We start from the raw sequence: 13,181 nt of genomic DNA, 5'->3' as shown, positions 1-13,181 counted from the left end.
ATAAGAAGATTACGATAACTAAAATAAAAATAAATTAAATTTAAAATTAGATTTATAAAAATATAAAATTTAGATGAAAACGAATACGAAGAGCCTTTATTAGAAAGAAGAAATGGATCAAGTGAAATAAATTAAAGCAATAATTAAATCGATGACATTAATAATATTGATAATTGTGCAGATAATAATAATATTTAAAACGATATTTAAAATAGTTCTGAAATAAATGATGTTGATGAAGAATATATATAAGAAGAATATTATATAAAAAATCAATATTAAATTGATAAAATAAATTTAGAAAAAATATACGAACAAAATGAAATGGAAGAAATTAATTGGTAAGATTCACAAAGATAATAATGATATAAAAAAATAATAATTTAAGACAAATTATATATATATATAGTTATATTTATTTCAATAACTTATAAAAATTATAATTTTAATGTAATTTTATTTTTATTTTTTTTAAAAAAATAAAAAAAATATTTATTTTAAAAAAAAAAAAAAATTAATAATGATAATTATATTATTATTATTTTTCATTGAATAATATATATTTAAGATATTTATTTTTTTATTTTATTTTATTTATCTAAGTTATTTATTATATTTTTTTTTTTTTAAAAAAAAAAATAATATAATAAAAACAAAACAAAAATTAATGTTTTTAAAAATATTTATAAATTAGATATTTTTTTATTAAAACAGTTTAATATTAAAAAATAAATATTAAATGAAAATTTGTAATTTTGTTTTTAATATTTTTATCTATTTTATATTTTATATCTAAAAATTATTAAGTGTTTAATTATATTCTCAATTCATTTACCTATAATAACTTAGACTTTATTTTTTATTTTTCTATTAATACTAGTTAAAAATACCTAAAATCATTAAAAAAATTATCCCAACTAAATAAATATAATATTACCATGGCTTTTTTATATAAAAATATATTTTTATTTAAACAAAACAAAAATATAATTTTTTTATTTTTACAAATTTATAATTTCCAACTTTAATTTATTCACTAATAGTATACTCATTTGGAAAGTATCCAATATAAAGTGATATTGCTCTTGCAATTAAATAACTTCCAATTAAAGAGCTAGAATAAATCAAAACATGACTATAAAAAATATAAATAAATTATTTTTAGAATTTTTAATTACTCTTTTATACAAACAGCTAAAAATCCACAAATAATTGCAAAAACTAACTATTAAACCCATAAAATTAGCTTTTATAATATATGAAAATATATATATAAATATATATATATATATATATAATATATTTAGTTTTATATTATATTATATTTATATAATATATAAATTTTAATATATAACTCATAAAATAACCTTTGTATTTTCAATAATATTTAAAGCATTAAAATTATTAAAGCTAAAAACATTCCTCCAGTAGTTCCTATAATGAAAAATCCAAACTTAATACATTTATTAGTTATTACACCGCAAATAATTCCTACTCCTAAAGAAACAAATATAGTTATATAAAATTCATAATTAGACTAATCTTTTTAATAAATGAATTATTCGAAAATATACTTATTTTTAATTTAAAAATTTAAAAAATATTAAATTTACAAATGTAATTAAAGATCCAAATATAAATCCTGATAAATACAATGTAATTTTTATAAATTTTAAACCAAAAAATTTAAAAAAATCCTGAAAAAACGAATAAAATAAAAGCAGCCCATTTATTTTCTTAAAAAAACAACCAAAATTAATTTATTTTTAATTACTTACATCCATATTATGAATGAATTTATAATAAATAATTATTATCTATAATTTAAAAAGATTAGAAACTATAGGTTTATACATTTTAATTGCAAATTATTTCAAGTAAAAAGTTTTATTCTATATCTTTTTAATAATGCTAACCCCCGGTAAATTAAATTGAAATTCCTTTGTCATTATCTATAAAATTATAAAAATATTTTAAATTATAATATAAAATATATATAAAAATATATATATATATATATATATTTATATATATATATATATATTTAAATATATTATATATATTTTATTTTTTCCTTAACAAAAATATACTTAATTCTTAAATAATGTAACTTGTAAAACTTTAATTTCCTGTTAAATACAAGCAATTTGTAGGAGAAGTATTTTATTAGAAATAAAATGAAGCATAAGTATCATTATTTCCACATTAATGTTCTTTTTATAATTTTTTACAGATATTCCAATATATAGTTCCTTATTTATCAATATAGCTATAATCTATATCATTTTATAATTTATTCAGCATGTATAGTGAATTATTTATAAATTTAGTACATAGAATTTGTTATGAAAATTTAATTTAAAAAATAACTATTATTATTATTAATAAGAAATACATTTTTTATTTAATAAATATAAATTAAGATATATTATAAAATTATATATATTATATTTCTTAATAATAGAATGTTAATTTAATATTTAATTTTTCTATATATAAAAAAATAATATATTTCAATTATTAATATTTTTTATTTTTTTACATATATATATTTTATATATAATAAAAACAATTTTTAATTATTTTTAATTTTATTAAATTAAAAAAATATAATTTTTTAAAAAAAATTAAAATTGAAATAATAATTTTTAATTTTAAAATAAAAAAAATTAAATTTTATTTATGAAAAAATATATAATTATTTTAAAAATACGTTTTTAAATTCTATTTTAAATTTATAAATTTATCTTCATTGTTTACATTAAAAATTAATAAAAAAATTGATATTCTATTTTTATATTCTATTTTTATATTCTATAATTTAATATAAAATATATTTATAAATAAAAAATATTAAAACATTAATTTTTTTTTTTTTTTTTTAAATATTATTTAATATTTATTTATTTTATATAAAAATATTTGTTAAATAATTATGATATTATCTTTTTAATGATATTTGTTAAATACCAATGTCAATATTACATTTAAATATCAATTAAATTACAAATGAATAAAAATATATTTATATTAAAAAAAATATTAAATTATATTTTAATAATAAATGTATTAATTTTAATATATTATAATAAATAATTAATTTATTATTTAATAATTTATTTATTTTTTTAATTAAAAATACAAATTAATAATAAGAAAATAAGATAATAAAATACAACAATAATAATTAATTATTAAAAGAACAAATATTAATATTTTTATAATATAGTTATCTATAACTTATATAATAATATTTTAATTTCTATAATTTTTTATTAATATATAATTAAATAAATGAAAAAAATTAAAAAGATTATAATAAATAAATTTAATTATATTAATTATTAAATAAATTATAAAAAATGAATAAAGTTCAGAAAAAATAAAAAATATATAATAAATTAATATATAAATATATATATATATAAATGTATATTATAATGTTTATTAACATATTTAAAAATAATTTATATAAATTAATATTTATTAATAATTAATCATTTTTAATTTTTTTTTTTTTTTTAACAATATCTATATATCTTAACATTTTTAATATTAAAATGTTTTTACTCTTATATAATATAATTATTTAAAATTAATATTATTTTTTTAAATAATTTCAGTATTTAACTAAAATATAAAATAAAATTAATTTTGCAAAAAAAAATATCTTAATTTATATGTTTTTTATTATTAATTAATTTTTTTATAATAAAATATAAAAGCTTGTATTTATTCATAAATATGCAAATATATTTTAATATTATAGTAAAACATCAATTTTTTAATTAAAATTGTTTCTTCTCTGTTATTATTCATTAAAATATTAAACTTTTTATTTAAAAGAGTTTTTTTCATATCTTTATATATATATATATATATATATATATTTATATACTAAATTTATTCTTTTTCCGATATATAATATAATAACTTCTAATATCTAAAAATTTTAGGATTTAAAACAATAAACTTAATTTTTTTAATAATTTTAAAATTATAAATTTTTATTAACTTAGATTTTAAGTTAATTATATTAAAATAAATTGTGTCTATGTAAATATGTGTGTAATTCATTTATATTTATATATAAATTATTATATAGATTACATTAGCAAACCCAATTATAGGTTTATCTGCAATATAATAACTTAAAAATATTATAAAATAAATAAATAGAGGACTAAAAACTGGTAGGAAGTAATTCATAACTAATTAATATAAGATAAGCAATATATTTTATTAGGAAAAAAAAATATATATAAGTTTTAAAAAAATAAGAAGATAAAAAAAATTATATTTAAATAATGATAAGTTATCAAATAAGTAAAAAAAAAAGCGATAAATTTGTATTAAAATAAATAATTAAAAAAAAATATGATTTAAGAATAAACATTATGAATATATTTTATTTATTGAATAAAGAAAAAAAAAAAATTATTAAAAATATAATAGTAGTATTATAAAAAATAATGAATAAAGAAAATATAAATAATATATTAATAGGATAAAGATAAAATAATAATAAGAAAATATAAATATTTATATAAAATATATATAAATATATATAAATATTTATATATATATTTAAATATTTTATATATATTTATATACATAATAATTATTTTTAATTTAATGCAATTTATTAATATCTTTTTTTATTATCTTTTTATTTAAAAAAAAATATTTTTTTTATTTATGTATAATATATATTATATTTATAAAAAAATAATATTTTTTTATTAATTTATTTATTATATATAATATTTTTCTTTTTTTAATTGTTTATATATTTTTTTTTTTTTTAAATAAATTAAATTATTTTTTAAAAATCTTTTTTTAAATTCTAGATATCTTAAACAAGTATAAATATAAAAAGATTAAAATACTTTTAATTATAAAAAAAATTAAAAAAAAAAATATAAAAAAAAAATGTTAACAAGAAAGATAATTAAAAAGCTTATATTTAATAACATATATAATTTAAACATATTTACCCTAAAATAGAAATATAATTCATTATAAAACGAAAGTTAATTTGTATAATTTTAACAAACACAATAGCAAAATTAATAATTTAATCAATAACCTATTTAATAATAAAATTAATAATAGAACTATACAATATTTTAATAAAAAAGCGAATTTGAAAAATTTTAATTAAAAAATGAATTAAATCTTTTAAAATATAGTCATATAAAAAAAGAATATTTATAAGAAGGTTTAAAAGCCGCAAAATACCTTAATTAATTAGAAGGTGAATTATTAGAAGAATGCTGTGTAATTTTTTTTAATGAATTTTTATTAAGACCAAATTAAATAGTCCCTTTAATTACTCAATAATTAAAAAATATGTAAATCGGAAATAAATAAACTTAAGAAAAAGAAGATGAATAAAACTCAAATTATTTCAAAAGAGTCGAAAAAGCTATAAATATTTTCAAAAACCTCAAAATCCTAATAGAAATAATCGACAAATCAAACAAAGGATTTCTCTCGGGCGATTTAACTCCAAAACTAATTGAAAACATTTGCAAAATATTTCCAGAAATATTAAATAAACTAGGTTTTTTTATAAACTATATATATATTTTAATATTTTTAAATAGAATAAAATAACATTATAGATAGCCAAAATGAGGTATTCGGCAATATTATAGAGGAAATGTACTCCAAGTTATTTCAATCTCTCCCTACTGAGCATTTTGGTCTTCCCTACTACGGTATAAAATACTCTGAGAAAGAAAATACTCGAAATCTTTACGAAAGGTAACTTCTTCTAGAACAATCTTCACAAGACTAAGCCGTAAATAAATTTTTCTAAGTATACGAGAGTTTATCGAATTTCGGTTTGAATGTAAATATGGGTTTTGCGAAATAACATATAGTCTAATGGTTTCCTAATCTATGTAAAGTAATTCGAGAAGAACAATAATAATGCCGTTTGGGAACTTTGAAAGGCGAAAGGAAATACTACGCATAGTTTTTGGCCTAAATAGAGGCTGAAAAACTTGCTGTTATTTCCCTAACTGAATTAATGAAATGTATATTGAAACTTTCTGAGAAGGAAAAAAAGGAAAGACTAGATTAAAAAGACCGAGTGATTGTTTCTAAACTTCTTTTTGCGTAGATTGGCAAATCCGTTAATGTTTAATATATATTTTAATAAGAAGAAGCTTTGAAAAAGGAGAAAGAAAAAAAAGACTTAGATGAACTTGTTTAATAAATGAAAACAGAAAACCAAAATTAACTTTTAAATAATATCTACACAAATAAAAGCAATAAAATACAAATAAACTATGAACAATTAGGCATCCCAAAAGAAACTCAATATAAAATAGGCTCATTATTAGTCTATGTAATGAAAGAATGTATCAAAATACGAAACGAAGATAACTTCTGGGTAAGCCTCCTAGTCCCCTCATATATAAAATCTAAAAGAAACTAAGGTTTTGTAGGAGTAATTAACGTAAACCAGTATTTTTTACACTCTATGAACTAAGAAACGGATAAAACAGACTCCTTATTTATGCATTTAGATAGATCTTTGCCTATGATATATCCCCCTGCTAAATGGCAAGACTATGAGATGGGTGGTTATTATTTAAGACCTACTCATCTGATGAGATTCGAGGATTCTTAATTATAAGAAAAGTCCCTTTTTAATACTGACTTATCGAAAGTATATGAAATTCTGAATATAATCGGGAAGACACCCTGGAGAATAAATAAAAGGGTTTTAAATGTAATGGAAAAAATATGGGAAGAAGGAGGTGATATAGGAGAAATTCCGAAAAAATATTACGATTATACAAATTATATTCATTAATATTAAGTAGATGAGTGTAAAGACTATAAAGAAAAAGCCAAATTAATGCGAAAAATATAATAATAAAGAGATATACATTCTAATAGAAGTGATTTTCTTTTAAAACTCAAAGTCGCTAGAGCTTTTTAAAATTTAGATAGGATTTATTTCCCTCATAACGTAGATTTTAGGGGTAGATTATATCCAATACCTCCTCATTTAAACCATATAGGTGCTGACAGATGCAGAGGCCTTTTGGAGTTTTCCGAAAGCAAAAGAATCGGAAAAACAGGCTGGTACTGGCTAAAAGTACACACATCGAATCTTTTGGGTGTTGATAAGCTCTCTTTTGACCAAAGGGTTGCCTATACAGAAAGCCAGTTCGAAAATATAAAACGATGGGCTAGTGATCCTATTAAAAACCGAGAATGGCTCCAAGTAGAAGATTGCTGGTAGGCACTTTCTGCTATTTTTGAGGTTTCAGAAGCCTTATAGCTTGAAAATCCAGAAGACCATATTTCACATTTACATGTCCATATGGACGGTTCATGTAACGGACTTTAACACTATGCGGCTATAGGAAGAGATAAATACGGAGCAGAATAGGTAAACTTAAGAGATAGTATAAAGCCAGGAGATTTATATAGTCACGTAGCCTCAATGGTAGAACAGAAAATTGACGAAGACTGCAAAAATGAGCTAAGTGAAAATTATGAAATTGCCAAAAAATTACAAGGATAAATAAAAAGGAAAATAGTTAAATAAACAGTCATGACAAGTGTATACGGGGTCACCTTTGTAGGAGCTAGATAGTAGATTTTAAGGTAATTAAAAGACAGGGATTTTATGAATGAGGAAGATAATTATAAGGCTTCGTATTATTTAGCTACTGTTACTTTATTATAAATCAAAAATCTCTTTACTTAAGCGCATTATATTAAAAAATGGCTAATTAGTTGCGCAGCGCTTATATCAGCGACTGGAAATCCGGTTAGCTGGATCACTGATATGGGATTGCCAGTTGTTTAGCCTTATAGGAATTAAAGTACTTTGAATGTTATAAATACTGTTATTTAAAAAATTACTATTGAGGCTAATCATGATGAATTACCAATTAATAAGTAAAAATAAAGATCAGCTTTCCCACCAAATTATATACATTCGTTAGATTCAACACATCTTATGTATACGGCTATAGAATGTAACAAGTTAGGTATATATTTTGCAGCAGTGCATGATAGTTATTGGACTCATGCAGCTGATGTAGAAATTTTGCATGATGTTTTAAGAAAATAAGTAATTACTTTTATTTAAATTTTTTATAAAAATTTTAAAATAGTTTGTAAAATTACATTCTTAACCCTTATTGGAAGATTTAAGAAATTCATTTCAAAGAAGATTCCCAACTATAGATTTTCCAGAAATTCCTAAAAGAGTAATAAATATTTTAATTTATAAAATAAAAAAAATTAATATTAAAATATAAAAATTATTAAAAAGGGAGAATTAAATTTAGAAGATGTTATAAAGAGTCATTATTTTTTTTCATGATAAATTATTATTAATATATAAAATATATATATACATATATAAATATAAATATTATATATATATATTAATATATATATATTAATATTTATAATATATAATATAAATAAATATATATATATTAATATATTTTTAAAATATTAAGTTATATATATATATTATTTTCTAATTAATTTATTTTATTAATTTTTTATTTTTTAATTATTATTAAAATTAAAATATTTTTATAAATTAAAAAAATATTGGAATATATATAATTTTTTTTTCAAAACAAAAAATTAATTATTTTAAAAATATTAGATATATTAAAATTAAAATTAAAATTAATGATAAGAAGAATTTTCTGGAATTTTAAAACTGCCTTTGTAGGACTTCCTATGGTTTTTTTAGCACCCAAGAATATCTTATTTTATCCGATTGCTGTTGGAGTTCCATTATACACATTTATATGTGGATAAGATGGTAATATAAATTAAATAAATATAATTTGAAAATATTTTTTAATTTAATTTTATAAAAAGTACTCCATAAGTTTTAATACTACGATGAATGGGATGGTGATGTTAGAGAATGAAAAAAAATTTTACTAATTAAATAAAATTTAAATTTAAATGTTAGTATTAAACTTAGTATTTTCTAAAATAAAATTATTATATAAATAAAAATAAAATTATTTTATTTTTACATTAAATAATTATTAATTTTTTTAATATTATAATATATTTTTTTTATATATAAATATTAAAATATAAAATTTTTATATATCTTATAATTATACAATCATATAATTTATTTTAAATTAAGAAACATTTAAAAAAAATAAAATAAAAAAGATAATAATATAAATAAAATAAAATAGCAAAAGATATAAATATATTTATAGATGTAAAAAAATAAATATATTATATATATATATATATATATTTATATATTTAAATATATTTTTATTTTATATATTTAAATATTTTTATTTTTAATAACAAATAAAACTTATTTTTATTTTATAAATAAAGGAAGAAAAAAAAAAATCTTTTTACATTTTATCAAACATACATAGAATTCTTATAATGTGAACTTTCTTTATACATATCTTCTTTTTAATCAATATGTCCATATTTCAATAAAAATTTATTGTATAATTATAGAAAACTTTTACTTACACTCGGCTTACAATTTTTAATACTTTCTTTTAAATCTTTCTAATAATAAAATAAAATAAAAAATATTTTAAAAACTTAAAACTTACAATTTAAACATTTCTTAAGATAATTTAAACAGGATTTATATCCGAAAGTTATTTTTATTCCGCACCTTTATCATTTTAATTACATGAAACATAAAAAAAATTATTTATATCATTTTCAACATGACTATATAAACAAAAAAATAAAAGTTAATTTTTTTGTTTTATCATTATATATTAAAAACACATTTTCTTTATTTTTTTAAAATATTAAGACAATTATAATTCATATATAGGTCTCATAAATGCTTCGTTTATAATAGTTGTTATATCAGAGCCACTATAACCTTCAGTTAATTCGGCTAAACATTAATATTCATTTTCTTTAATATCATGATTTTTTTATCCTAAAAAGTTTTTAAAAATAAGTAATCTATCATCATTTTTAGGTAAAGGTAATAATATTTTTCTTTAAAATCTTCTTATTACTGCTACATCTAATTCCCAAGGCATATTAGTAGTGGCTATTACATATATTTATTCTGGAATATTATCTATTTCTATATAATTATAAATAAAATATATAAATATATATATATATAAATTTATATATATTTTTATAAATATTATTTATCTTAATAAATTATAAAAATTTATATTTAAAAAAAAAAGAATCTAAAATCAATTTTTTAAACTTAAAAAATGATATTTTTTGGTTAAATTCAAAAATTAATTATAATCTATATAGAAAAAAAAAACCATCTAATTATTTCAAATACTAAGTTTTTATTCTTCTTTCAGTTTCAGTTTCACTCCCGTTTCTTTTTCTACCAATAGAGTCCATTTCATCAAAAATTAAAACACTAGGAGCATTTTCTTTAGCTAAATCAAACAAAATTTTTAATAATCTAAATAAAAAAATATATTATTGAAAAATAACTAAAAAAAAATATACTTTTAAAATATTTATATATATATATATATATGTATATATATATATTTATATTTATATTTATATTTATATTTATATTTATATATATATATATATATATTATATAATTTTAATTTTTTTTTTTTTTGACACTTTTCTGATTCTCCTATAAATTTTGATGTAATATCAGTTAATGATACCCATATAGGAGTAGCTTATGTTTCATTACAAATAGCCTAACAAATCATTGTTTTTCCAACTCCAGGAGGTCCATATAATAATATTTTATTCCATGGCTTTGGTTTTCCATTTGAAAATAAATTAGGGTATATATTTGGTAAAATAATACTTTCTTGAATACATTTTTTAGCGTAATTGTTTCCAGAAACATCTTTTAATTTAATCGGAATTTTTTTTTAACTATACAATCTATTTTTTTAGTTATATTTATATAAAGAAATATTTTTTTTTTTTACTTTTAAGCTATTATTTTAAATCATTTAAATATTTATATTATAAATCTTCAAAAGAAATATAGTTATGAGACGATGTTTATGAATTTTAAGATTGTGTAGATATTGAAGATTTTTAGGAATCATTATTACTTATACAGTCGTTATTTTAATTTGTTATTTTTTCGCTTGTTAAAAATTGTTCTAAATTAAAATCTTTAATAAATAATAATTAAAGGAGATTTTATTTCAATTTTAAGCCGAATATATATTTATTTTTTCCATTTAAGCAAGAATCTATAATTAATTTAAAATATAATATTAATGACGATATAATTATTTGTATTTTTATTTAGCTTTAAATTATATATTTATATAAAATCATCAATTAATAATTTTTTATTACTAGCAAAGTTTATATCTTCCTTTGATAATCCTTTATTTTTTATGGATTAAATATAGTTTTCATATATTAAAATTATATATTTTTTAATTTTTTGCTTATCTAATTATTATTATATTTTTTTTTTAAAAATATATAATAATATAGAATTAATCATATAAAATATTAATAAAAAATTAATATTTTTAATTGAATTATCATTTTTAAAATGATAAAAAAATATTATATTTCGTTATAAATTAACTATTTTATAAAATATAAAATATAAAAAAAGGAAAAAATTAAATATTAATATATGTAATATTTTATATTATATATAATCTTTAATATATAATTATATAATATATTTTATAATTATTAATAATAAATATATTTTTTATTTATTTAAAAAACGACTATTTTTTATATATATATATATTTATATAATTTATTTTCTATAATTATATTTATATTTTTTAGTATTTAAATGTTAAAATATTTTTAATAAATTCAAATTAGCCAATGTATTCATTGAATCAAATCAAGCTTTTAATATCATTATAAATAATTATATTTAAAAATTTAAATTAATAAACTTTTCTATATATAATTAAAATAAAAATATTAAATATATATTAATTTTATTTTAAATAAATATTATTAATATAATAATAACAAGTTTAGAGTTTTGAAAGTTTTATTACTAAAAAATATTTATATTATATTTTTTAGTTTATTTAAATTTTTTAAAAAATTATAAATAATATGATATTTCAATTCTAATCTATTTTATTTTTATAATATAACAAAAAAATTTATAATATTTCAAAAAATTCCCAATTATTATATTTATTTAATTCCTAGATTTTTAAAATAACGACTATATGAAAGTAAAATAACATAATATTTTAAAAAAAATAATTAGATATTTTTTTTTTTATATCGAAATAGTTTTATAAACTGAAAAATAACATAATATATATATATATATATATATATATATATATATATATTTTCAAATATATATAAAATAAATAACTTTAAACTAATTTAACCATCAACAACTTTAAAATAAGAAAGATATATAATACTTTATAATTTATAATAAATATTAATAAATCCACTATTTTTCATAAAAATAAGTAAAATATTTATCTTATATTATTTGCTTTTTTCCGATTAACAACGAAATATTTTCTTCTATTCATCCTATTTCTAATTTCCCAAATTCATTTACTATTATTTTTTCTAATAAATTTATATTAATTAAAAAAAATATCACTTCTTGATAAGTAAAAAACCTTCTTTAAAAAGACTAATTAGCTATTAGTATAAAATACTAAAATTCAATTTCTACAAAAAAGTAAATAATAAAAATTAATCCACTTGTATAAACTAAACCCAATTAGATAAAATGGCAAAAATAAAATATTATGGTAAAAAAACATAAATAATCATCATAAGAAGGCATTTATATTCATATATATTATCTATATATATATATAAATATATAAATATATATATATATATATATATATTTATTTATATATATAAATATATATATATATATATATATAATAATTAAAATACCTAAAAAAGTACCACATATACTAATGCAAATTCCTATATAACCTAGATTTTCCTTAATTATATGATTTTTTAAAAAAATTATCGCACTATAATTGACATATTAAACATAAAACTTCCAAACGCATTAAAATACTTATATCAATCATTTTTTTTTTTCTTTTGTAAAAATATCTCTCCCACACCTATATTAGTTTTAACTTATTAAATTTTTAGAATCAAGTTTATCCCTTAAAATTAGCCCTGAATGTAAAAAAAAATACTGCTAACATAACCGATACCTTACAAAA

The 13,181-nt window shown here is 16.1% G+C and overlaps 3 protein-coding genes across 3 annotated transcripts, besides 40 other annotated features; 1 reads left to right on the top strand and 2 right to left on the bottom strand. All coding sequences in view use genetic code 6, as the record gives it.

Annotated features, from left to right (window-relative positions):
- Positions 1 to 237: 237 nt before the first annotated feature.
- Positions 238 to 268: a microsatellite.
- Positions 269 to 463: 195 nt separating this feature from the next.
- Positions 464 to 515: a microsatellite.
- Positions 516 to 759: 244 nt separating this feature from the next.
- Positions 760 to 795: a microsatellite.
- Positions 796 to 937: 142 nt separating this feature from the next.
- Positions 938 to 1,784, bottom strand: IMG5_034010 (hypothetical protein; the record flags this gene model as incomplete). Its single annotated transcript, XM_004039046.1, has 5 exons — positions 938 to 942; positions 1,006 to 1,135; positions 1,419 to 1,537; positions 1,614 to 1,642; positions 1,775 to 1,784. Coding segments are annotated over 5 exons (293 nt in total), but the record flags the coding sequence as incomplete, so codon positions are not given.
- Positions 1,251 to 1,303: a microsatellite.
- Positions 1,265 to 1,339: a microsatellite.
- Positions 1,785 to 1,961: 177 nt separating the features above from the next.
- Positions 1,962 to 2,060: a microsatellite.
- Positions 1,991 to 2,063: a microsatellite.
- Positions 2,064 to 2,783: 720 nt separating this feature from the next.
- Positions 2,784 to 2,818: a microsatellite.
- A 220-nt stretch (positions 2,819 to 3,038) lies between these two features.
- Positions 3,039 to 3,082: a microsatellite.
- A 305-nt stretch (positions 3,083 to 3,387) lies between these two features.
- Positions 3,388 to 3,435: a microsatellite.
- A 39-nt stretch (positions 3,436 to 3,474) lies between these two features.
- Positions 3,475 to 3,508: a microsatellite.
- Positions 3,509 to 3,863: 355 nt separating this feature from the next.
- Positions 3,864 to 3,897: a microsatellite.
- Positions 3,898 to 4,441: 544 nt separating this feature from the next.
- Positions 4,442 to 4,542: a microsatellite.
- Positions 4,468 to 4,541: a microsatellite.
- Positions 4,533 to 4,595: a microsatellite.
- Positions 4,533 to 4,613: a microsatellite.
- Positions 4,567 to 4,630: a microsatellite.
- Positions 4,631 to 4,657: 27 nt separating this feature from the next.
- Positions 4,658 to 4,769: a microsatellite.
- A 124-nt stretch (positions 4,770 to 4,893) lies between these two features.
- Positions 4,894 to 4,931: a microsatellite.
- Positions 4,900 to 4,933: a microsatellite.
- A 732-nt stretch (positions 4,934 to 5,665) lies between these two features.
- Positions 5,666 to 9,033, top strand: IMG5_034000 (hypothetical protein; the record flags this gene model as incomplete). The annotated part of the gene is made up of 5 exons (XM_004039045.1): positions 5,666 to 8,104; positions 8,148 to 8,243; positions 8,309 to 8,339; positions 8,657 to 8,818; positions 8,878 to 9,033. 5 exons carry the CDS (start codon positions 5,666 to 5,668, stop codon positions 8,928 to 8,930), a joined length of 2,781 nt encoding a protein of 926 aa, XP_004039093.1. The 3' UTR covers positions 8,931 to 9,033.
- Positions 8,247 to 8,304: a microsatellite.
- Positions 8,373 to 8,486: a microsatellite.
- Positions 8,515 to 8,559: a microsatellite.
- A 23-nt stretch (positions 9,034 to 9,056) lies between the features above and the next one.
- Positions 9,057 to 9,099: a microsatellite.
- Positions 9,065 to 9,121: a microsatellite.
- A 46-nt stretch (positions 9,122 to 9,167) lies between these two features.
- Positions 9,168 to 9,214: a microsatellite.
- Positions 9,215 to 9,253: 39 nt separating this feature from the next.
- Positions 9,254 to 9,298: a microsatellite.
- Positions 9,254 to 9,313: a microsatellite.
- Positions 9,260 to 9,323: a microsatellite.
- Positions 9,280 to 9,330: a microsatellite.
- A 125-nt stretch (positions 9,331 to 9,455) lies between these two features.
- Positions 9,456 to 11,217, bottom strand: IMG5_033990 (vacuolar sorting ATPase, putative). The gene is made up of 3 exons (XM_004039044.1): positions 10,624 to 11,217; positions 10,299 to 10,447; positions 9,456 to 10,099 (listed from the first exon to the last, which is right to left on the bottom strand). The coding sequence occupies exons 1-3, from the start codon at positions 11,067 to 11,069 to the stop codon at positions 9,474 to 9,476; spliced, it is 1,221 nt and encodes a 406-aa protein (XP_004039092.1). The 5' UTR covers positions 11,070 to 11,217; the 3' UTR covers positions 9,456 to 9,473.
- Positions 10,101 to 10,153: a microsatellite.
- Positions 10,119 to 10,154: a microsatellite.
- Positions 10,502 to 10,597: a microsatellite.
- Positions 11,218 to 11,616: 399 nt separating the features above from the next.
- Positions 11,617 to 11,670: a microsatellite.
- Positions 11,632 to 11,698: a microsatellite.
- Positions 11,657 to 11,710: a microsatellite.
- Positions 11,711 to 12,017: 307 nt separating this feature from the next.
- Positions 12,018 to 12,053: a microsatellite.
- Positions 12,054 to 12,098: 45 nt separating this feature from the next.
- Positions 12,099 to 12,137: a microsatellite.
- A 142-nt stretch (positions 12,138 to 12,279) lies between these two features.
- Positions 12,280 to 12,317: a microsatellite.
- A 466-nt stretch (positions 12,318 to 12,783) lies between these two features.
- Positions 12,784 to 12,881: a microsatellite.
- Positions 12,882 to 13,181: the final 300 nt, after the last annotated feature.

This window comes from Ichthyophthirius multifiliis (genome assembly GCF_000220395.1).
Source record: "Ichthyophthirius multifiliis unplaced genomic scaffold scaff_1120509249805, whole genome shotgun sequence".
Taxonomy (NCBI): Eukaryota; Ciliophora; class Oligohymenophorea; order Hymenostomatida; genus Ichthyophthirius; species Ichthyophthirius multifiliis.
Note: the sequence above shows the minus strand (reverse complement) of the source record. Positions and strands in the feature narration are given on the sequence as shown.